Source organism: Balaenoptera ricei, chromosome 15 (assembly GCF_028023285.1).
Source record: "Balaenoptera ricei isolate mBalRic1 chromosome 15, mBalRic1.hap2, whole genome shotgun sequence".
In the NCBI taxonomy this organism is placed as follows: Eukaryota; Metazoa; Chordata; class Mammalia; order Artiodactyla; family Balaenopteridae; genus Balaenoptera; species Balaenoptera ricei.
This window is the reverse complement of record NC_082653.1, coordinates 31,010,736-31,032,112: the sequence shown is the minus strand read 5'-3', so window position 1 is coordinate 31,032,112 and position 21,377 is coordinate 31,010,736. Positions and strand designations below refer to the sequence as shown.

Genomic DNA, 21,377 nt, shown 5'->3' with positions numbered 1-21,377 from the left:
GTGCACGCTTACCCACTGGGCACTCTGCCTCTCATGCCCTCATCTCTACCAGGCTGGGCAGGGAGAGGTGAGAGAAGCATTTAGTGGCCACCTGCTCTGGACCAGGCACTTGACAAAGACGTGTATGCTCCAATCTCAGGAGAACCCAGTGAAGGATGAGCCATGATCCTCACAGTCCACATGAGTAAGCAAGCCCAGAGAAGGCTGATTATCTGCCAAGGCCACACAGCCCAAGAAGGGGTGGAGCTGAAATCCAAACCTTGGCCTGAGCTCTGCCCTGCACGTGCTCCCTCTCCAACTCCCATACGGAGCTGAAGAGAACAGAGACCAGGATGAGAAGGCTGGAGAGGGGCACTTAGGTGGTCCTCAGGCCTAGCACCTGATCAGGCTTCCCAGGGGTCCATGGGAATCTCCAGACCTCCTCCCCAACCTTGTGTGGCAGGGGAGGGGAACCAGAGAGGCAGGGGACTAAGTCCTTGAAGATGGGCCACTCCACTGCTCCTGGGGCAATAGCCTGAGGCTGGGCCACTGGGGTCTGGAGTGATGTTCTATGGGGTCCCCTACCCCCCCCCCATTGGCTGCCAGGGACCAGGGCAGGATGGGGGATGTTTCCGACCCCCTGCGGTCTCCAGCAGCACCTCCTGATCCTTGCACTTGGGTAAAGAAGGATAAGGCCTAGACGGGGGTACCTCCTCCAGAGGATAAGGGCAACAACCAGATGGCCAGGGGGGCGAGGTCTGGAGCACTCAGGGCAGCCCAGGGCCCAGAAAGCCAAGGATGGTGGGGGAGCCACCAAGGGCACGAGCTGGGACGGAAATGCTGCCTTGCCTCTGACCCAGCCTCTGCCAGCCCCAAGATAGGGTCAAGGATGGTGGGACAGCTCAACTCAGTGGCTCAGGCAGATGTACCATGGGAAAGGGAGCAGATGCGTGATAGGGAGGGCCCAGGAGTTTCACTGGAGTAGACGCCGCCGGTGCAGTGTGGCCAGGAGTGCAGCTAGGAGCACCCCAGCCACAGCCACCCCGAGCCACGGAGCCCAGGGCAAGGTCCTGACCACCAGCAACTCCTCCAACTCTTCCTCCTCCCGGAATCCTGGGGTGGCGTGTGTCCCAGGGCTGTCCCCCAGGATGGGGGTACTGGGGCCCCCGTGGATCCTAATGGTGTCCTCCGACTCGTACTCGTTCTCCTCCGGAGCGTTGTCAGGCCCCACGCCCAGGGAGTTACTGTAGCTGATGGCGAGGTCTGCGGAGCAGCCCGAGAATGGTTGGCTGTCCATTCTGGATATCAGCCTGCCAGGCTTGCTCAGCTCCAGCTCTGATCCCCAGCAGTCAGAGCTGCTATCTGGCCATGGCGAGGTGCCTCCAGTGGCAGTACCTGTGGGCCCTGGAGATGCTGGAGTCTCCTGGGAAAGAAAGGAGGGACTGGAGGGACTGAGGATGGTGGGGGACAAGCCAGGTTGGGTGGCCCCATTCCCAGAACAGGCCAACCCCTCAGTTCCCAACCCATAGTGCTGTGAGGCAACCCTCTCTTGGGGACTCAACTCACTGATGGTACAGGAGGACAGTGGGGGAGGAGGGGACTAAGGCCCTGCAGGAGCATCAGTGGTGAGCTCCTCCAGGGCTGAAAGCTCTACTCACTGGCCTGCCTGTGAGCTCACTCCCACCCCAGGGAGCACTTGGTCATGTGTGGCCCCATCTACTTTGACATTATGCCTGGGCTTGATGGCCATGAAGCAGCCACAGGGTCAGAGGCTGGGCCATGCACCCAAGGGGCCCCATGGATTTGGTTCTTCCAGACATACAGCAGCAGTAGGGTTAGACGTGCAGGCTCCGAGCAGGCAACTGTGGAGGCTGCTAGGGTCAGAGATGGATGGGCTGGGACTGCAGTTTGTAAAACCCTGGTCATGGTGGGGCAGGCCAGATATCCCAGTGAAGAGCAAGGCATCGAGGCAAACAGGCGACCCTGCTCTACCCCTCAATGTTTCCTCACCTGCAAAATAGTATTGATGAGCTTAAAAGGGAGCTGTGAGCTCTAAATGGGTTAATGCATGTGACCAGTGGAGGTGACCCAGCAAGCCTGACCCTCCTGAAGCATTCATACTTAAGAGCTCTAATGATTATTATTACTCTAAAGGACATGGTGTTAGGTCTGGATGAGGCTAGGTCTCAGCTGTCCCTATGCCCTCAGAAGAAGCCTTGGACCAGCCTAGGCTGGAGACAGAATGGAGACTGGAAAGGGTCCAAGGAAGAGGCCTGGATCACTGCTAGGAGGGGCGAGGACTCACCTCCACGAGTCTGTTGCTGTTCCTGATGGTGGGCCCTGTGTTGGCAGGCAGCTTTCTGGGCACCGTGCACATATGTTTCCTGTGGTCAGGCACCAAGCCAGTAGGCACTTTGGGTGGCACCATGCCAGAACGCACTGAGTTGATGGGCAATTTGGATGGTGCTAAACTGGTGAGCACATTAGTGGGCATTGCACCAGGGGGCTTCAAGCTGGTGGACAACTTGGAAGACACTGTGCTGCCAAATGCTGAGTTGGTGGGCACCTTGGAGGGCACTGTGCTGGCAGTCGAAGAGTTGGTGGGCACCCCTGCCCCGCTGGAGCAGATGGTATCTTCAGCCTGGTCAGCAGCACCTCCTGCAGATGCCAAGCCAGTGGAGGAGGAGGTGCCAATAGATGGAGCTGACACTGGGGGTCCAGGCAAGCGGCTTGCCCTGGGGGTAGAACGGACCAAGGGCTGGAAGGAGACAGTCGGAGACACAGGCCCATAGGATGATGTGAAACTGGACACCACACCTGCAGGTGGCAAAACAAAATGAGAAACACAAACCCACGGGAGTGTTATCCTAAAATCACAGTGGCCTTGGGATCAGAGGGCTGGAGAAGGGTCTCTCTGCCCCAGCTCACACCATCCCTATTGCATCCAAGCCTCCCAACCTCCTACCCATGGAGGAGTCTCCACAGTCTCTTTGGTTCCCAGGGCTGAAGGCCCAATGGTTGCAGATAAATCCTTGGTCCTGTCCCTCCTCAGTCCTTGACGTGTTCTCTCACAAGAGCAAAATGATCCCTCCCTTTAACAGGGTCTAGGAGCTTGAAAATCATTATTAATTTTCCTCTCTGCTTTTTCTTCTCCTGCCTAGGACACCCCCCTTTCCTCTTGTGTCTGCCTCTTCCATCCTCTCCTTAGACAAGTGGAATCCTGGATGTTTCTCCCACTGCCATCTTTCCTCTCAGCAGGAACAATCCTAGGCCAGGGCAAGAGGAGCAGGATGGCTCTGCTTAGAAGAGCTCACACCAGTCATGTGGCACCAGAGGCCCTGTCAGCCCCCAGTGTGTGCAAATCTTCTAGAAGGCCCAAGGGCTTGGGGGTACAGGGACAAAGCCACCCCTGGGAGGAGAGTCTGAACTGGGGGAAGCAGGAGGGTGTAGGTGGTGATGGTCCATAAAGGCAGCTACATAAGGATTCACCATGGAACTCTTGAGAACACACATGCCTGGCCCTACAGCTGACAAAGGTCGGGAGTGATTCTGATGTCCACCACCCCCCGTCCCAAAGCTAACACCACAGAATCTCATGGGACCTATGTCCATATTCATACTGAAATCAAAGTGCCCTCTGCCTCCCTGGTCCACAGCAGCATTTCTTGAAAAGATGTTCCACAGCAAGCTGACAATGCAAAGTGCAAAAGGATACTTGGGTTAGAGTTTGGTGTGACAGGAGCATGGAACACTAAGGTGGCTTCTCTGAGCTCCTGTGTCTTGTGGCTGTTCCGTGGGCACTGCGGGCTGGCTGGGCATCACTGTCATGTGGAACACAGTTTGGGAAATAGTGGTGCAGAGATGCCAGCCCAAGAGATCAGAGTAGATAGCACTATATTCCTGAGATGTCTGATGTGAGGGTCCAGGCCCTTGGCTGATGAAGAACATACTTCTTCTGGGGGCTGAAAAGTTTTAGTGATTCACTGGGAGCTAGAGACCCCTTTAGGGTAGGGCAGTGCTCCCTGACAACAGCTGGCCCAGCCCTGTACTCTTTTGCACTGTCCTCCAGGTCCTGGCAGATCCCTACATAGTCCCTTTGGTATAGTGCAGGCATGGCCCTAATTCACTTCTACCTGTATCCACGCCCTCTGCAATGTGACCTTGTCAGTCCTCTCATGTAGGGATGGAGTCTATCTTTCTACTCCTTGATGCTGGGCTGGCCTTGTAACTTGCTTTGTCCCACAGAAAGAGGCAGGAGGAAAACTGTGCCAGTTTTGAGCCTATGCCCCAGAAGCCCTCTCTCCCTCTCTCAGAACTCTGCTCAGGTATATGAAATGGGCTTGACTGCTAGAAGGTAAGAGACTCATAGAAGAGAACTGAGGTGCCCCAGCCAACAGCTGTAAACAGCTTATGTGTACACTGATGTGTATATAAGAGGGAATTCAGCCCATCTGAGCCAGCCCAAATTGCTGACCCACACAATCATGAGCTAAGTAAATAGTCGTATTTTGAGCTACTAAATTTTGGGATTGTATGTTACCAAGCAAATACTAACCAATATGCCCTCTGAGGAACTGGGTTGTTCCCTGGGGTGAACTCATTTCCCTGGGGAATACCACCTTTGCCTCCTGTCCAAGAAAACCAGAGGGGCAACTCTAACCCTTACCCTCACTGGGAGGTCAGAAAGGCCCTATAACTCGAGAGTCCATGCATACCTGCTGTGTGGGTAGTGCCCAGTTCTGTGTCTTGCTCCTGATGTCCACTGCAGGTCAGAGGGCTGAGGGCCACCATGTCAGACGAGGGCTGCAGGGGGCCACCCAGCCTCTTGAGGACAGCCCCAGAGCTGGGTGGCTGTGGGGCTTTCTTCGAACTCTGCACGAAGGAATATATGAATAAGGCAGTTGCTTCTCCCAGGAGCTGGCAAAGGGCAGCTTATGCTTGGGACGGCTCCTACAGGCCACAGCCCATGCCATGAAGCACAGGACCAAGGAAGCCCTTGCCTCGGCTTTGGTCATTGCCAGAACTTCTATCTGCAGGTGACTTTGAAGCCACCTCATAGAAAATCATCCCATGGGGGGTCCCTATTCATCTGTCTGGCCCTAAAGAAAGGTCCCCATCTTTGGGGCCACTGCACAGACCCCTTTCTTAGGCTTCAAGTCCAAGTGGTGTCTCCTGGACACCTCACTGCCCACTCATCCTATCCCAATAGAATCAGTCATCTTAACCCCCAAACTTTACTGGCAATGATTACAGCTCCAACCATCTACCCCTTACCCCATCACCTCCTGCTCCCTCACTCTCCCTCATCTGGTCATCCCCTGATCCCTTGACCCAGCTCAACATCTCACATGGACCACTGCAAAGACCTCAGAATTGTGACCTCACAGCTGGCTGATGACAGAGGGGTGGGGGCTGCCACATAGTGAAGACCTGGTTGGCAGTCTGGGAGCTGGGGAAGATCCACATTGGGGGAGCCCTGGGGTTCTGAGCAGAGATTAGGCATGATTTGTGGGGGACTGCCGGAAGGCTGGGTGAGCAGAAGTGGGCAGACAGGAACACAAAAGCAGGAGGCTCAAGGTAGATCGTGAGGACGCACCTCTCCCAGGGACTCTGGTGGCTGGGTGTCCTGGACAGGCATAGGGTAACTTGGCTCGTCCTCTCTGTAGCCATTGCAGGGGATGCTGGGGGCCACAGCAGGTGTGGAGGGCCCTGGAACCCCAGCAGAAACTGATGGCCGCTCCAGTGGGGATGGGGAGTGGTTCGGATTCCCTGAAGGACAAAGATATTGTGATGTCAAGGAGGAATTGGGGTGCTCTCAGTGACAAGAGAGGCCTGGGTGCTCCTAGAACTCCAGGTCCATGGCTCTCAGTCCCCCACAGCATCAAACTCTATCCTGACGTGGGCAGTACTCCTCAGAGGAGACCAGCTTCACAAAGCAGGAGGCAGGTATCGGAGGGAGAGTGGAGATGGAGAGGACAAGGAGAGGTAGGAGGAGCAGTGGGGGAAGGGAGAGTGTTGGGGGCACCTCGCAGGCCTCTCACCACCCAGACTGTGTCAGCAGTCACCACTTCTCTGTCCCCAGGCATTCTGGGACACAGTGGCTTTCTTCTCCTCCTCGTGGGTGGCTTTCACCACTAACTGACCCCTGACCTAAAGCTTCCTCCTCAGCCCCTCCCCTTTGCCCCCACCATCCACGCCTGGCCCTACCACAGCTGTTTTCATCTGGGGGAATCACTGGTAATCTCCACAAATGAAGAGATGAGTTAGAAAGGAAGGAGGGGAGGGAGGAAGGGAGGGGGAGGAAAAGAAAGAAAGGCAAACATGGGGATATTTTAAGGCTGTAAATCTGAGCAGTGTCTCAGGAATTGTCTCTAGTCTGAAATATATATAGGGCTGGTGTGAATTTTCTTCCTGCCTCAGCCCCTGAGACCCTGGCCTCAGCAGACCCCCTCTGAGTACTTGGCCTGGCAGGGAGCATTGAGAGGGCTTTGAGGGATAACTGGGCAGCTGGTGGGGTGGGAGGCAGCTAAGGAGGCTCTAGGGGAAACCAGTGGGAGGGGAAGAGATGAGGGGAAAGGAAGGAAGGAGCCCATGAGGAAGAAAGAAGAGACAGTGAAGGGAGGGGGAGAGAAGAGATGAGCTGAGAGAGGAAAGGCGAACTGAGGGAGAGTAGACAGGAGGAAATGAGAAAAGCGTGGAAGGCAAACGTCACAGCCACAAAAATTAGAGGAGGCTCCATTTGCTGAGCACATGGAAGGTGCCCAGCCCCAGCTAAGCACTCAACATGCCATCATCCCATGGTATCCACTGCAGCCCTACAAGGTAAATGTTGCCATTAGCCCCATTTTACAAAGAAGACTGAGACTTAGGGAATGAAGGGGCTTGGCCAAAGGGCTAATAAAGATTAATAAGTGGCAAAGCAGGGATCTACACTCAGGTTTGTCCACTGCCCAGGAGTGATGGGAGGGAGGGTGAGAGATGAAGACAGTAGGTATGGGGTGAGAGGAGAGGGAGAGTGGAGGCCAGGGAATCAGATAGGAGTTCCAGAAGAAGGGCCAAGGTGGGAGGCTCACGTAGCAGGTTGCTCTGGTAGACTCGGTCCACTTCATCAGCGAGACTAGACAGTTCACAGGCCCTCAGTGCCCCAATGAAGGAAGGCACCCAGCCGTTCCTCCGCCGAAGGCTGTTGAAGAGGTCCCAGAGAGTGCCCTGGTTCCCCCAGCGCTCATAGGAGGCCCGCAGTCGGTCCTGAAAGACACAGCCCCGCCACCAAGCTCAAGCCTGGTAGCCCTGACCCCCTCCCCACTCTGGAGGGGACAGCTGCAGATGGAGGTACCTAGAAAGCTACAAGATGGAAGCAACCATCTGAAACTGAGTCAGAGCCCAGGACAAGGCCAGAGTTTGAGCCCAAGTTTAAAGGCCCAGGAAATAGGCCTTAGTGTGTCCCAGGCTCTCTGCTCAGGGCTTTGCGTGAATTATCTTATTTAATGCTATTATTACCCTTACTCTACTGATGAGGAAACTGAGGCTTAGCACATGCAAACAAGCAACCAGATAGCAGAAACAAAAACCCACAGAAAACATTACTGCAGAACTAAATGGCAAGGTATTCCCACAAACACCAAAATACAAGAGGGAGGAGCCAAACCCTACCAGCCACAAACTCACACACCACCGGTATCTGCATGGAGGAAGCAGAGGGAGGCCTCAGGGTTCAATGTGGGGACAGCTAAAACTGGGAGGGGCCGGGCTCACTTCACGAGGGGCCCACAGCAAGTGCTGAGGGAGCTAGCACAGTCTGGCTCCCAAAGACTCTCAAAGTTGAGCCACAAGCTCTCTGCCAGGATGGGTCCCATGACTAGGAGACTGCAATTGAAACTAAACAGGAACAAGGACAAAAGAGATAAAGAAAAAGAAGGTTCCGATGAAAGTGGGTGAGGGGTCCCAAGCCCAGAAATCTCAGTGCCATATTTTGGAGCACTATACCAAAATGACACAAGAGGGAGCTCAGTGAGGTTGGAAAGGACACCCTGAGCCACACTTCATTCTGAAAGTTAGAAAACTGTCAAGGATGGGAAGCAAGATACAGACAACAGAGAAGGAAGGAGTTGGTCCTGGCTTGGGAGAAGCTCTGAATTCCACAGCCCTGCCCCCAGTCCATGCCTGGTTGTCACGCCCTGGCTCACCTGGTCACTTGCTGTGAGGCAGGACAGGTAAGGCAGAATCTCCAGAACATGAATATTGCAAAAATTGCCGTGATGGTTGCGGATATACTGATAAGTCTTGTCCTCAGCAAACGTCATCGCTGTCCGGGTTCTGAAGTGGCAGAGGGCTCTGGCCTATGAAGGGTGGATGGACTGAGAGAGAGGAAAAAACACTGGAAGAAAACAGACCACGCATGGCAACAGAGTTGGGAGTGGAGTTGGACAAAAGGCAATTCTCTCTTTCTTTTTCAACTCTTTTGGAATTTTTGCTTTTTTCTTTAATCATCCTATTTTACTGCCTAAGTCTCAGAGGCCCTCAATGAATTTGCCTAAAAACAAATTGGTGAAAAAAAAAAAAATCAGATCTAGAAGACCTAGGGCCCATTTCTGCCCTGCAGGTTGGTCAGTGTTGGGGAGAGCTCTGGCTCCTGCCCCATCATCCCCAGGTCTGAATGTGCCCCTAGCTTCTGATAGCAAAAGGGCACCACCTAGAAGTGCTGCTCCTTTGGAGTATACTGAGGGGGAAGGGGAGGAGAGGGAGGAGGAGGAGGAGAAAAGGGAGGGAGGATGAGGGGTAGGAGGGAGAGGATGGGGAAGAGGAGAAGGCACCCAACATAATAATAGGATCTATCCTATTCTTACCGTGAAGAAAATGAAGTACCAAGGAATTAAGGGGACTTGCTAGTGAGCAGAAGAGCAAAGAACTGAGGTCTTCAGGATCTGGGATCAGGTTCTTCCCAGAACATGACTGCAGGCCCACCATTACATTAAAGCTTGCTACACACATTTTTTTTTAATTTTTTAAAAATTTATTTATTGGGCTTCCCTGGTGGCGCAGTGGTTGAGAGTCTGCCTGCCAATGCAGGGGACATGGGTTCGAGCCCTGGTCCGGGAAGATCCCACATGCCGCGGAGCAACTAGGCCCATGAGCCACAATTGCTGAGCCTGCGCGTCTGGAGCCTGTGCTCCGCAACAAGAGAGGCCGCGACAGTGAGAGGCCCGCGCACTGCGATGAAGAGGGGCCCCCGCTCGCCGCAACTGGAGAAAGCCCTCGCACAGAAACGAAGACCCAACACAGCCATAAATAAATAAATAAAGCGTAAAATTTATTAAAAAAAAAAAATTTATTTATCTTATTTATTTTTGGCTGTGGTGGGTCTTCGTTGCTGCACACGGGCTTTCTCTAGTTGCAGCGAGCGGGGGCTACTCTTCATTGAGGTGCACAGGCTTCTCATTGTGGTGGCTCCTCTTGTTGCAGATCACGGGCTCTAGGCGCATGGGCTTCAGTAGTTGTAGCACGCGGGTTCAGTAGTTGTGGCTCACAGGCTCTAGAGCTCAGGCTCAGTAGTTGTGGTGCATGGGCTTAGTTGCTGCGCGGCATGTGGGATCTTTCCGGACCAGGGCTCGAACCCATGTCCCCTACATTGGCAGGCAGATTCTTAACCACTGCACCACCAGAGAAGCCCTACATACATATTTTTTCGGTAGGAGGCTGAGTTCCACTTCTGGGTGTGACTTCAGGCAAGTTATCAGCCTTTTCCAGGCTTGTCCTCACCCCTAAAATGGCTCAGAGAGGTTGTTTTGACAATACAGTAGTTCAGCCTTATAAGCCTGAAATTTAAAAGTACCCCCAATACAATCAATTGCCACAGGTTGCTTATGTAGCACTTAACACAATTTTCAATTATAGATCTGTTTGTTTGCTTGTTTCTTATTTGCCTTTCTCATGGGAGAGAGCTGCAGGGAATAAGACAGACAAGATCTCTGCCACCATCCAATTTACATTCCACTGGAATAGGACAGATAACAAATCAGAAAACATATACATAAATAAGAATTCCAGACAGTAATAAAGGTTACAGAGAAAATAAAGCAGATGGTGAGACAGAGCCCCTGAAGAAGGGCATGCTGCTTGAACTGGGATGGGGAGGGAAGCTTTTCTGAACTGACATTTGAGCTGAACTCGAATGTAAGAAGATCAGTGTTTTGGGCAGAGGGCACAGCAAGTAAGAAGTCCTAAGGTGGAACAAGCTTGGCATGTTTGAAGAATAGAAAGTAGATTGGCGTTGTCCAGGTTTAGAAAGCTAGGGGGAGGGGCAGAGTTCAAGTCAAGGAGGTTGAGAAGGGCCAATAACGTAGGGCATTATAAGAAGGGACTTTGGGTTTTATTTGGAGTGAAACAGGGAGCCACTGGAGGGCTCTGAGCAGGAAAGGGAGAGGATTTTATTTGATTTGACTTATTTGATTTATGTTAAAGACCTCTGTGGTGGTTGTGAGGATCCTGGACTGGGGAGGGGGCAGGATGGAAGCAGGGAGACAAGTCAGGAGGCCACAGCAGGGAATACATGATGGGTATGGCCAGGATGGTAACCATGAAGGTGACAAGAGGTGGCTGGATTCCTGGTATTTTGTGGATATGGGAGGTGAAGGAGAGAGAAGAATCAAGGCACTAGGTGGATGGAGGGTGCCACTTAGCAAGCCAGAGAGTCTGGGGGAGAAGCAGTGGTGCAGAGAGGACTCCAGAGTTCCATTTTGAACAAGTGAAGCTTGAGATGCTATTGGATGTCCAAAGTGGTTTTCAGGGAGGGAAGTGGGCAGAGGAGAGAGGGGCAGGCTGGAGTAGAAACTTGGATGTCAAGCTTGGGTGGGACCTCTAAGAGATAGTGCTGCAGAGTAGAGAGTGCCCAGAAGCTGTTGAGGCCACCAGTCCCCTGCCACATGGGAAATGGAGCAGTAGTCCTGCCTACCTGCAGCCCACCAGCCTCATAGCCACATGCTGCATGACCTGCTTTACCAACCACCAGGTGCTACATTCCTGGTGGGGCGAGTACCAATGACAGAAATCAAGAGGATCAGAGAGGTGGGGCGGGGTTCCTCTGAGCCTTCAGAAGATGAGCAAAGAACAACTCTGTGGTGGTGAACAGATCCCTCCTTCCCTCCCATGGGATCCAGGGAAGTACCAAGAGAGAGTCAGGTGATACATTCTGTATCCCAGCCTCAGTCTTTGAGGCAAAGAGTTTGGGGAGTATGGGTGTATGTAATGGTCCAACCAAAAAGAAAGGAAGCCCATATTTGTTCACATTTATTGAGGGTCCACTATAGGCAGGCACATCCTAAGTTTCTTTCATTTAATTCTTGCCACAATCCCAAGAGGACAAGCGATGCCAAGTTGCACAGCTGACCAGTGGCCTAACAGGATTTGAACCCAGGACTTGCTGCCTCATTGCAGCTCACCATACACCTTGCAGGGCTTAGAGACCCCTGCGGCCAGTGAGGCTCACACAGCCCCCTGCCTTCAAGCCCCGGGAGGGGCCAAGGCCACTGCCTGGGTGAGGGGGGTCGCTAAGTGAGAGTGTGCCTGGGAAGGTGCACTATTTAGTCCCTTCTCTTGCGAGATATGGAAATCTTTCGGACACGTCTGAGGACGTTCTAACCCTGCCCTCCACAACAGCCGGGTTCTCAGGTCCTTCCAGATGTCCTTCCAGATGTTTTTGAGAGCCTCCAAACGGAGAATGTCGGTTTTGTTTTTTCCAGTGTTTTCCAGGCACCTCCTTCCGGTCTCAGGTAAGATGTGGGCCGGAGAGTTCCTGACCGTCGCGTCTAGGAGAATTCTGACCCGACTGCACCAGAAGCTGAGTTCAGAGCGCTCCACCCTCCCGGAAGGGGCGAGGCCTCACAGTCTCAGCTCCTATTCCTGAATTCCTGGGCCAGACCCAGGTCCGCGGAGGACCGGGAGGCTGTTCTGAACAGGTGTCACCACCGAAAATAGCCAAGATCCAAGGGAGGGCGGCAGTCCGCGACCCCCAAAAGCGCGGCCGCCAGAGATTGGCGCACCCGGGCTAGGCCTCGCCTGGGAGTTACCCTGGGCCTGTGGGCAACTGGAGGAGCTCAGTAGCCAGCGCCCTTCTCCTTCCGGCCCAACCTCCCCTCCAGCCCGAGCAGGCGCCCGCGCCACCCACCTCCCGAGCCCCCGGTGCTGGATGCGGTGCGCGGAGCTCTCGCTGCCCGGAACACCCTGTGTGTTAGTACCTGCTCTTCCCGGCTCCCCGCGCGCCCCAAGCCCCGTGCGCCCCAGCGGACTCCTAGTCCCACTCGGCTCCTGCGCCGCGGACCACCTCCCCGAAAGGCATCTGTGCGCCCTGAGTCCAGAGGACCGAGCTCCCAAGGTGGCGATCTTACCTTGGGTAGCCACGACCCGGCGACCTGCCTCCAGTCGCGGACAGCCGGGAACCCTCCCCTGCAGGGAGGGAAGGGCTGGGGGTAGGGCCGCGCGGCCATTGGGCAGACAGCGGGGGCGGGCACTTGGCCTTGGTTTGCGGGGCCTCGAGGCTCTGGACGCGCGCTCGGGACAGACCTGGGTTCCTACTGCATGCGCGGAAGAGCAGATGATCTTCTTTCCTTCGTCGTCTCGAGCAACTTCCAGGGGAAGCCCAGGGTCTGACTAGAAACCAAGTAGAAACCGTGGTGGGCTCGATCCCGACGCTTCCCACGCGAGGCTACCCCCTCCTTCCGCCGAGTAATTTGAGGGGTGAGGGTCTTTATGTAGTTCGCTCCTGGACGCCCAGGGCCTAAGCACACAGTCAGTGCTCAATAAATGTCCGGTGTCACGCAGAGTTCACAAGGGTATGAGTGCCCAGCCAGGCGACACTCATTCTGGACCTGAGGAGGCAGGATCGGGGCATGTAGCTGTATGCAGGGCAGGGGCGCCAAGGTTGGCTCGCCCGGCTCGCAGGGTGTGGGCCTTGAGTGCTGCGTGGGAAAGGCCTCTCCGCTCAATGATTTAGGGCATTTGGGCGGTACCTCACGGCAGTGCTCGCCGACCGCCTCGCCCTTCCTCTGCTGGGCCAGAGGCCAGCAATTACTGAGTGCCCACTGTGTTCCAGGTACAGACTTAATACCTTAGGGCCCATTAAGTATCCGCAAAATAACCAGGTAGAGGTTTATTTTTTCCTATTTTAAAGAGAGATTAAAAGATTTGGAAAAACGTTTGGCAGTTCTTAAGTTAAACATATGCCAACCCTATCACCCAGCAACCACTCCTGGTTGACCTACGAGTCCACCTGGAAACATGCACAATAGATAATGTTCATAGTGGCTGTATTGACAATAGGCAAACTCTGGAAACAACCCAAATGTCCATCAATAGAATGGAGAGACAAACTGTGGTGTACACAGTAGTGAAAAACAACAAAGGTGAAAAACTATCAATACAACATGCAAGAATCTTACCAGGATGAATGGGCACCATGGCTAACCAAGCCCAGCACAAAAAGTACATGCTGTCTGTTCCCAGCCACAAGGTATGATAAGGTTCAAAAACAGGCAAAACTCGTCTACATAAACAGAAATCATATCACTGGTTACCTCTGGGGAATGTTGAGGAGTGGGTACAAGAGAGCCTTCTGGAGTGATGGAAATGTTCAATATCTTGATGTGAGTGGTGGGTACCTGGGCTTGCACATATGTAAAAATACATCATCTGTACACTTAAGATTGTTACACTTTATAGGGACTTCCCTGGCGGTCCAGTGGTGAAGACTTCGCCTTCCAATGCAGGGGGTGCGGGTTCGATCCCTGGTCGGGGAGCTAAGATCCCACATGCCTCGTGGCCAAAAAAAGGCCAAAACATAGAACAGAAGCAATGTTGTGACAAGTTCAATAAAGACTTAAAAAAAAAAAAGGTCACATCAAAAAAATTTCTTTTAAAAAAAGGGTTGTTACACTTTATACTGCAACTTTGAAAAGAAAGACAGGGCTTCCCTGGTGGTGCAGTGGTTAAGAATCCGCCTGCCAATGCAGGGGACACGGGTTCAAGCCCTGGTCCTGAAAGATCCCACATGCCACGGAGCAACTAAGCCCCTGTACCACAACTACTGAGCCTGCACTCTCGAATCCACGAGCCACAACTACTGAATCCCCGTACCACAACTACTGAAGCCCACGCGCCTAGATCCCGTGCTCCGCAACAAGAGAAGCCACTGCAATGAGAAACCTGGGCACCTCAACGAAGAGTAGCCCCCGCTCGCCGCAACTAGAGAAAGCCAGTGCGTGGCAACGAAGACCCAACACAGCCAAAAATAAATAAATAAATAATAAATTTTAAAAAAATAATTAAAAATTTTTTAAATTTTAAAAAGTAAAAAAAAAAAAGACAGACAACTGAGGGCTAACAGGTTTGGCTGAGATCACTTGCAAATGCCTGAGCACACACCTGTCTCCAAAATCAGTGGTCCCAAACTGAATCGTAGAAAGATGCCTGAACACCTTTCAGATGAGATTTTATTACTTTATGTAGTAACCCTGTGGATATTTCACAACATTCAGCATTTACAAAATGTTGTTAACATCACACCTGAACTCAACTGTGATAAAGCCAGCTCAGCCAAGACAGGGTGAATGTTGATTAGTTTGAGAATTTACTCCTGCTTGCTACCCACCCCAAATTCAGTGACCTCGTATCTAATTCTTGCAGGAAGACCATTGGGAGTATGGTGACTGACTTCCAAATGCAGTTGTCCCCCTCTGTCTTTGCTGGACCTTGCAGGGCTTTAAAAAATACAGCTTCCTGAAAAAAACAATGAGATACTAACTTACTGCATTTGGGCTGATCTAACAAAAATACCACAGGCAGGGTGGCTTACACAACAAACATTTATTTCTCAGTTCTGGAGGCTGGGAAGTCCAAGATCAAGGTGCCAACAGATTAGGCGTCTGGTAAGGGCTGTGTTCCTTGTTCACAGACTCAGTCTTCTCACTGTGTCCTCAGAAGGCAGAAGGAGCAAGGGAGCTCTCTTAAAAAAGCACTAATTCTAGGGACTTCCCTGGTGACGCAGTCCTTAAGAATCCGCCTGACATAGACAAACCCACGCACATATGGTCACCTTATCTTTGATAAAGGAGGCAAGAATATACAATGGAGAAAAGGCAGCCTCTTCAGTAAGTGGTGCTGGGAAAACTGGACAGCTACATGTAAAAGAATGAAATTAGAACACTCCCTAACACCATACACAAAAATAAACTCAAAATGGATTAAAGACCTAAATGTAAGGCCAGACACTATAAAACTCTTAGAGGAAAACATAGGCAGAACACTCCATGACATAACTCACAGAAAGATCCTTTTAGACCCACCTCCTAGAGAAATGGAAATAAAAACAAAAATAAATAAATGGGACCTAATGAAACTTAAAAGCTTTTGCACAGCGAAGGAAACCATAAACAAGATGAAAAGACAACCCTCAGAAAGGGAGAAAATATTTGCAAACGAAGCAACTGACAAAGGATTAATATCCAAAATATACAAGCAGCTCATGCAGCTCAATATCAAAAAAACAAACAGGGCTTCCCTGGTGGCACAGTGGTTAAGAATCCGCCTGCCAATGTAGGAGACACGGGTTCGAGCCCTGGCCTGGGAAGATCTCACATGCCGCAGAGCAACTAAGCCCATGCACCACAACTACTGAGCCTGCACTCTAGAGCCCGCGAGCCACAACTACTGAAGCCCGCGCGCCTAGAGCCCGTGCTCTGCAACAAGAGAAGCCACGACAATCGGAAGTCCACACACTGCAAGGAAAAGTAGCCCCCACTCACCGCAACTAGAGAAGGCCCATGCACAGCAACGAAGACCCAACACAGCCAATAAATAAATAAATAATAATTTAAAAAAAAAAAAACCCAATGCAAAAATGGGCAGAAGACCTAAATAGACATTTCTCCAAAGAAGATACACAGATTGCCAACAAACACATGAAAGGATGCTCAACATCACTAATCATTAGAGAAATGCAAATCAAAATTACAATGAGGTATCACCTCACACTGGTCAGAATGGCCATCATCAAAAAATCTACAAACAATAAATGCTGGAGAGGGTGTGGAGAAAAGGGAACCCTCTTGCACTGCTGGTGGGAATGTAAATTGATACAGCCACTATGGAGAACAGTATGGAGGATCCTCAAAAAACTAAAAATAGAACTACCATACGACCAAACAATCCCAGTACTGGGCATATACCCTGAGAAAACCATAATTCAAAAAGAGTCATGTACCACAATGTTCATTGCAGCTCTATTTACAATAGCCAGGACATGGAAGCAACCTAAGTGTCCATCGACAGATGAATGGGGAAAGAAGATGTGGCACATATATACAATGGAATATAACTCAGCCATAAAAAGAAATGAAATTGAGTTATTTATAGTGAGGTGGATGGACCTAGAGACTGTCATACAGAGTGCAGTAAGTCAGAAAGAGAAAAAAATACCGTATATTAGCACATATATATGGAAGCTAAAAAAAAAAAAAAAAGGTTCCGAAGAACCTAGGGGCAGGACAGGAATAAAGATGCAGACATAGAGAATGGACTTGAGGACACAGGGAGGGGGAAGGGTAAGCTGGGACGAAGTGAGACAGTGGCATGGACACATATACACTACCAAATGTAAAATAGCTAGTGGGAAGCAGCCACATAGCACAGGGAGATCAGCCCGGTGCCCTGTGTCCACCTAGAGGGGTGGGATAGAAAGGGTGGGAGGGAGATGCAAGAGGGAGGAGATATGGGGATATATGTATATGTATAGCTGATTCACTTTGTTATACAGCAGAAACTAACACACCATTGTAAAGCAACTATACTCCAATAAAGATGTTTAAAAAAAAGAATCCACCTGCCAATGCAGGGGACATGGGTTCGAGCCCTGGTCCGGGAAGATCCTACATGCCATGGAGGAACTAAGCCTGCAAGCCACAACTACTGAGCCCACATGCCAGAACTACTGAAGCCCGCGCGCCTAGAGCCCATGCTCTGCAACAAGAGAAGCCACCACAGTGAGAAGCCCGCACACTGCAACGAAGAGTGGCCCCCACTCGCTGCAACTAAAGAACGTCCATGCGCAGCAATGAAGACCCAGTGCAGTCAAAAATAAGGAGAAAAACCATATGATCATCTCAATAGATGCAGAAAAAGCTTTTGACAAAATTCAACACCCATTTATGATAAAAACTCTCCAGAAAGTGGGCATACAGGGAACCTACCTCAACATAATAAAGGCCGTATATGACAAACCCACAGCAAACATCATTCTCAATGGCGAAAAACTGAAAGCATTTCCTCTAAGATCAAGAACAAGACAAGGATGTCCACTCTCACCACTATTATTCAACATAGTTTTGGAAGTCCTAGCCATGGCAATCAGAGAAGAAAAAGAAATAAAAGGAATACAAATTGGAAAAGAAGAAGTAAAACTGTCACTGTTTGCAGCTGACATGATACTATACATAGAGAATCCTAAAGATGCCACCAGAAAACTACTAGAGCTAATCAATGAATTTGGTAAAGTAGCAGGATACAAAATTAATGCACAGAAATCTCTTGCATTCCTATATACTAATGATGAAAAATCTGAAAGAGAAATTAAGGAAACACTCCCATTTACCATTGCAACAAAAAGAATAAAATACCTAGGAATAAACCTACCTAGGGAGACAAAAGACCTGTATGCAGAAAACTATAAGACACTGATGAAAGAAATTAAAGATGATACCAACAGATGGAGAGATATACCATGTTCTTGGACTGGAAGAATCAATATTGTGAAAATGACTACATTACCCAAAGCAATCTACAGATTCAATGCAATCCCTATCAAATTACCAATGGCATTTTTTACAGAACTAGAACAAAAAATCTTAAAATTTGTATAGAGACACAAAAGACCCCGAATAGCCAAAGCAGCCTTGAGGGAAAAAAGCAGAGCTGGAGGAATCAGACTCCCTGACTTCAGACTATGCTACAAAGCTACAGTAATCAAGACAATATGGTACTGGCACAAAAACAGAAATATAGATCAATGGAACAAGATAGAAAGCCCAGAGATAAATCCATGCACCTATGGTCAACTAATCCATGACAAAGGAGGCAAGGATATACAATGGAGAAAAGACAGTCTCTTCAATAAGTGGTGCTGGGAAAACTGGGCAGCTACATGTAAAAGAATGAAATTAGAACACTCCCAAACACCATACACAAAAATAAACTCAAAATGGATTAAAAACCTAAATGTAAGAGTGGATACTATAAAACTCTTAGAGGAAAACATACGCAGAACACTCTTTGGCATAAATCACAGCAAGATCTTTTTTGATCCACCTCCTAGAGTAATGGAAATAAAAACAAAAATAAACAAATGGGACCTAATGAAACTTAAAAGCTTTTGCACAGCAAAGGAAACCATAAACAAGACGGAAAGACAACCCTCAGAATGGGAGAAAATATTCACAAACGAATCAACGGACAAAGGATTCATCTCCAAAATATATAAACACCTCATGCAGCTCAATATTAAAAAAACAAACAAAAAAACAAACAAACAAAAAAACAACCCAATCCAAAAATGGGCAGAAGACCTAAATAGACATTTCTCCAAAGAAGATATACAGATGGCCAAGAAGCACATGAAAAGCTGCTCAACATCACTAATGATTAGAGAAATGCAAATTAAAACTACAATGAGGTATCACCTCACACCGGTTAGAATGGGCATCATCAGAAAATCTACAAACAACAAATGCTGGAGAGGGTGTGGAGAAAAGGGAACCCTCTTGCACTGTTGGTGGGAATGTAAATTGATACAGCAACTATGGAGAACAGTATAGAGGTTCCTTAAAAAACTAAAAATAGAATTACCATATGATCCAGCAATCCCACTACTGGGCATATACCCAGAGAAAACCATAATTCAAAAAGACACATGCACCCCAATGTTCATTGCAGCACTATTAACAATAGCCAGGTCATGGAAGCAACCTAAATGCCCATCGACAGATGACTGGATAAAGAAGATGTGGTACATATATACAGTGGAATATTACTCAGCCATAAAAGGAACGAAATTGGGTCATTTGCAGAGATGTGGATGGATCTAGAGACTGTCATACAGAGTGAAGTAAGTCAGAAAGGGAAAAACAAATATCGTATATTAACGCATATATGTGGAACCTAGAAAAATGGTACAGATGAACTGGTTTGCAGGGCAGAAATTGCGACACAGATGTAGGGAACAAACGTATGGACACCATGGGGGGAAAGCGGTGGGGGGTGGGGAGGGGGTGGGGAGGGGGTGGTGTGATGAACTGGGAGATTGGGATTGACATGTATACACTGATGTGTATAAAGTGGATGACTAATAAACCTGCTGTATAAAAAATAAATAAAATTCAAAAAAAAAACCGCTAATTCTATTCATGAGGGCTTCACCCTTATGATCTAATCACCTCCCAAAGACCCCACCTCCAAATACCATCACATTGGGGATAAGTTTTCAATATATCAATGGGAGGTGGAGTGGACAAGAACATTCAGTCTAGAGCAAATATCAACCAGCTATTATAGAACAAACAAACGAAATGAGGTGTCAGCAAGGATATGGAGAAATTGGAAGCTTTATACATTTCTGGTGGGAATGTGAAATGGTGCAGCTGCTATGGAAAACAGTACGGCAGTTCCTCAAAAAAGTAAAAATAGGCGGGACAGGCTGGAGCGTGTCGGGAGTGGGCCCTGAGGCCCGAGCCACGGGATCCGAGCGAAGGCCACGCCAAGGTAGCAGGGCCCAGCCCGGCCGCCCTAGCCGCCACCATGGGCATCAAATTTTTAGAAGTTATCAAACCTTTCTGTGCAGTTCTACCAGAAATTCAGAAACCTGAAAGGAAAATCAAGTTTGGAGAGAAGGTACTATGGACTGCTATAACCCTCTTCATCTTCTTAGTATGTTGTCAGATACCACTATTTGGAATCATGTAATCAGATTCTGCAGATCCTTTCTACTGGATGAGAGTTATTCTTGCATCCCACAGAGGAACGTTAATGGAATTGGGTATCTCCCCAATTGTAACATCTGGTTTGATTATGCAGTTGTTAGCTGGAGCCAAAATCATTGAAGTTGGAGATACACCCAAAGATAGAGCTCTATTCAATGGAGCCCAGAAACTATTTGGTATGATCATTACCATTGGGCAAGCCATTGTGTATGTCATGACGGGCATGTACGGGAATCCTGCTGAAAGGGGTGCTGGAATCTGTCTCCTTATCATCATTCAGTTGTTTGTTGCTGGTTTGATTGTGCTGCTGTTAGATGAGCTGCTACAGAAGGGTTACAGCTTGGGGTCTGGGATTTCCCTCTTTATTGCCACCAACATCTGTGAAACCATTGTCTGGAAGGCCTTTAGTCCCACTACCATTAACGCTGGCAGAGGTACCGAGTTTGAGGGTGCAGTCATAGTTCTCTTTCATTTACTGGCCACCAGGACAAAGTTTGAGCTCTAAGGGAGGCTTTCTATCGTCAGAATTTACCCAGTCTCATGAACCTCATTGCTACAGTTTTCGTGTTTGCTGTTGTTATATATTTTCAGGGATTTTGTGTGGACCTGCCCATTAAGTCGGCCCGGTACCAAGGGCAGTACAGCAGCTACCCCTTCAAGCTCTTCTACACCTCCAACATCCCCATCATCCTGCAGTCGGCCCTGGTGTCCAACCTGTATGTTATTTCCCAGATGCTGTCAGTTGGATTTAGTGGCAACTTTTTAGTAAATTTACTAGGACAGTGGGCTGATGTCAGTGGGGGAGGACCTGCTCATTCTTACCCAGTGGGGGGCCTTTGTTACTACCTTTCTCCTCCTGAGTCCATGGGCGCCATATTTGAGGATCCTGTCCATGTGGTTGTTTGTATCATCTTCATGTTGGGATCATGTGCATTCTTTTCTAAGATGTGGATAGAGGTGTCTGGTTCCTCAGCCAAAGATGTAGCTAAACAGCTTAAAAAACAGCAAATGGTAATGAGGGGCCACAGGGATACCTCTATGGTTCATGAGCTTAATAGGTACATCCCCACGGTGGCTGCGTTTGGGGGCTTGTGCATCGGCACCCTGTCGGTGTTGGCTGACTTCCTTGGGGCCATCGGCTCGGGCACTGGAATTTAGTCACTATTATTGATCAGTATTTTGAAATACTGCAGTCACTATTATTGATCAGTATTTTGAAATATTTGTTAAGGAACAGGCTGAAGTTGGCGGGATGGGTGCTTTGTTTATCTAAACGTGTTTTTCTTTTTGTGTGTGTGAAAGGGAAAATATTTTGACACATTGTTTTTGTCAGATAATGTTGGTTCCCCTTTTCTTCTCTCAGTTTGTTTTCAAGTGCTG

The 21,377-nt window shown here is 49.6% G+C and overlaps 1 protein-coding gene and 1 pseudogene across 4 annotated transcripts in view; one reads left to right on the top strand and one right to left on the bottom strand.

Annotated features, from left to right (window-relative positions):
• Positions 1 to 310: 310 nt before the first annotated feature.
• Positions 311 to 21,377, bottom strand: part of MAVS (mitochondrial antiviral signaling protein) — a 40,440-nt gene continuing 19,373 nt past the window's right edge. The window contains exons 2-9 of one of the 4 annotated variants that reach the window (XM_059897267.1): positions 12,538 to 12,624; positions 12,363 to 12,420; positions 8,166 to 8,356; positions 7,053 to 7,227; positions 5,576 to 5,748; positions 4,695 to 4,851; positions 2,285 to 2,796; positions 311 to 1,402 (exon numbers count right to left, since the gene is read on the bottom strand). In XM_059897267.1, coding sequence (XP_059753250.1) covers positions 953 to 1,402; positions 2,285 to 2,796; positions 4,695 to 4,851; positions 5,576 to 5,748; positions 7,053 to 7,227; positions 8,166 to 8,282 — 1,584 coding nt within the window. In that variant the 5' untranslated portion in view covers positions 8,283 to 8,356; positions 12,363 to 12,420; positions 12,538 to 12,624 and the 3' untranslated portion in view covers positions 311 to 952. Of the gene's footprint in view, positions 1,403 to 2,284; positions 2,797 to 4,694; positions 4,852 to 5,575; positions 5,749 to 7,052; positions 7,228 to 8,165; positions 8,357 to 12,362; positions 12,625 to 21,377 lie in introns of those variants that run through there. The other 3 variants (XM_059897264.1, XM_059897263.1, XM_059897266.1) reach the window with 3 other exon arrangements.
• LOC132348776 (protein transport protein Sec61 subunit alpha-like) lies at positions 19,789 to 21,155 on the top strand (annotated as a pseudogene).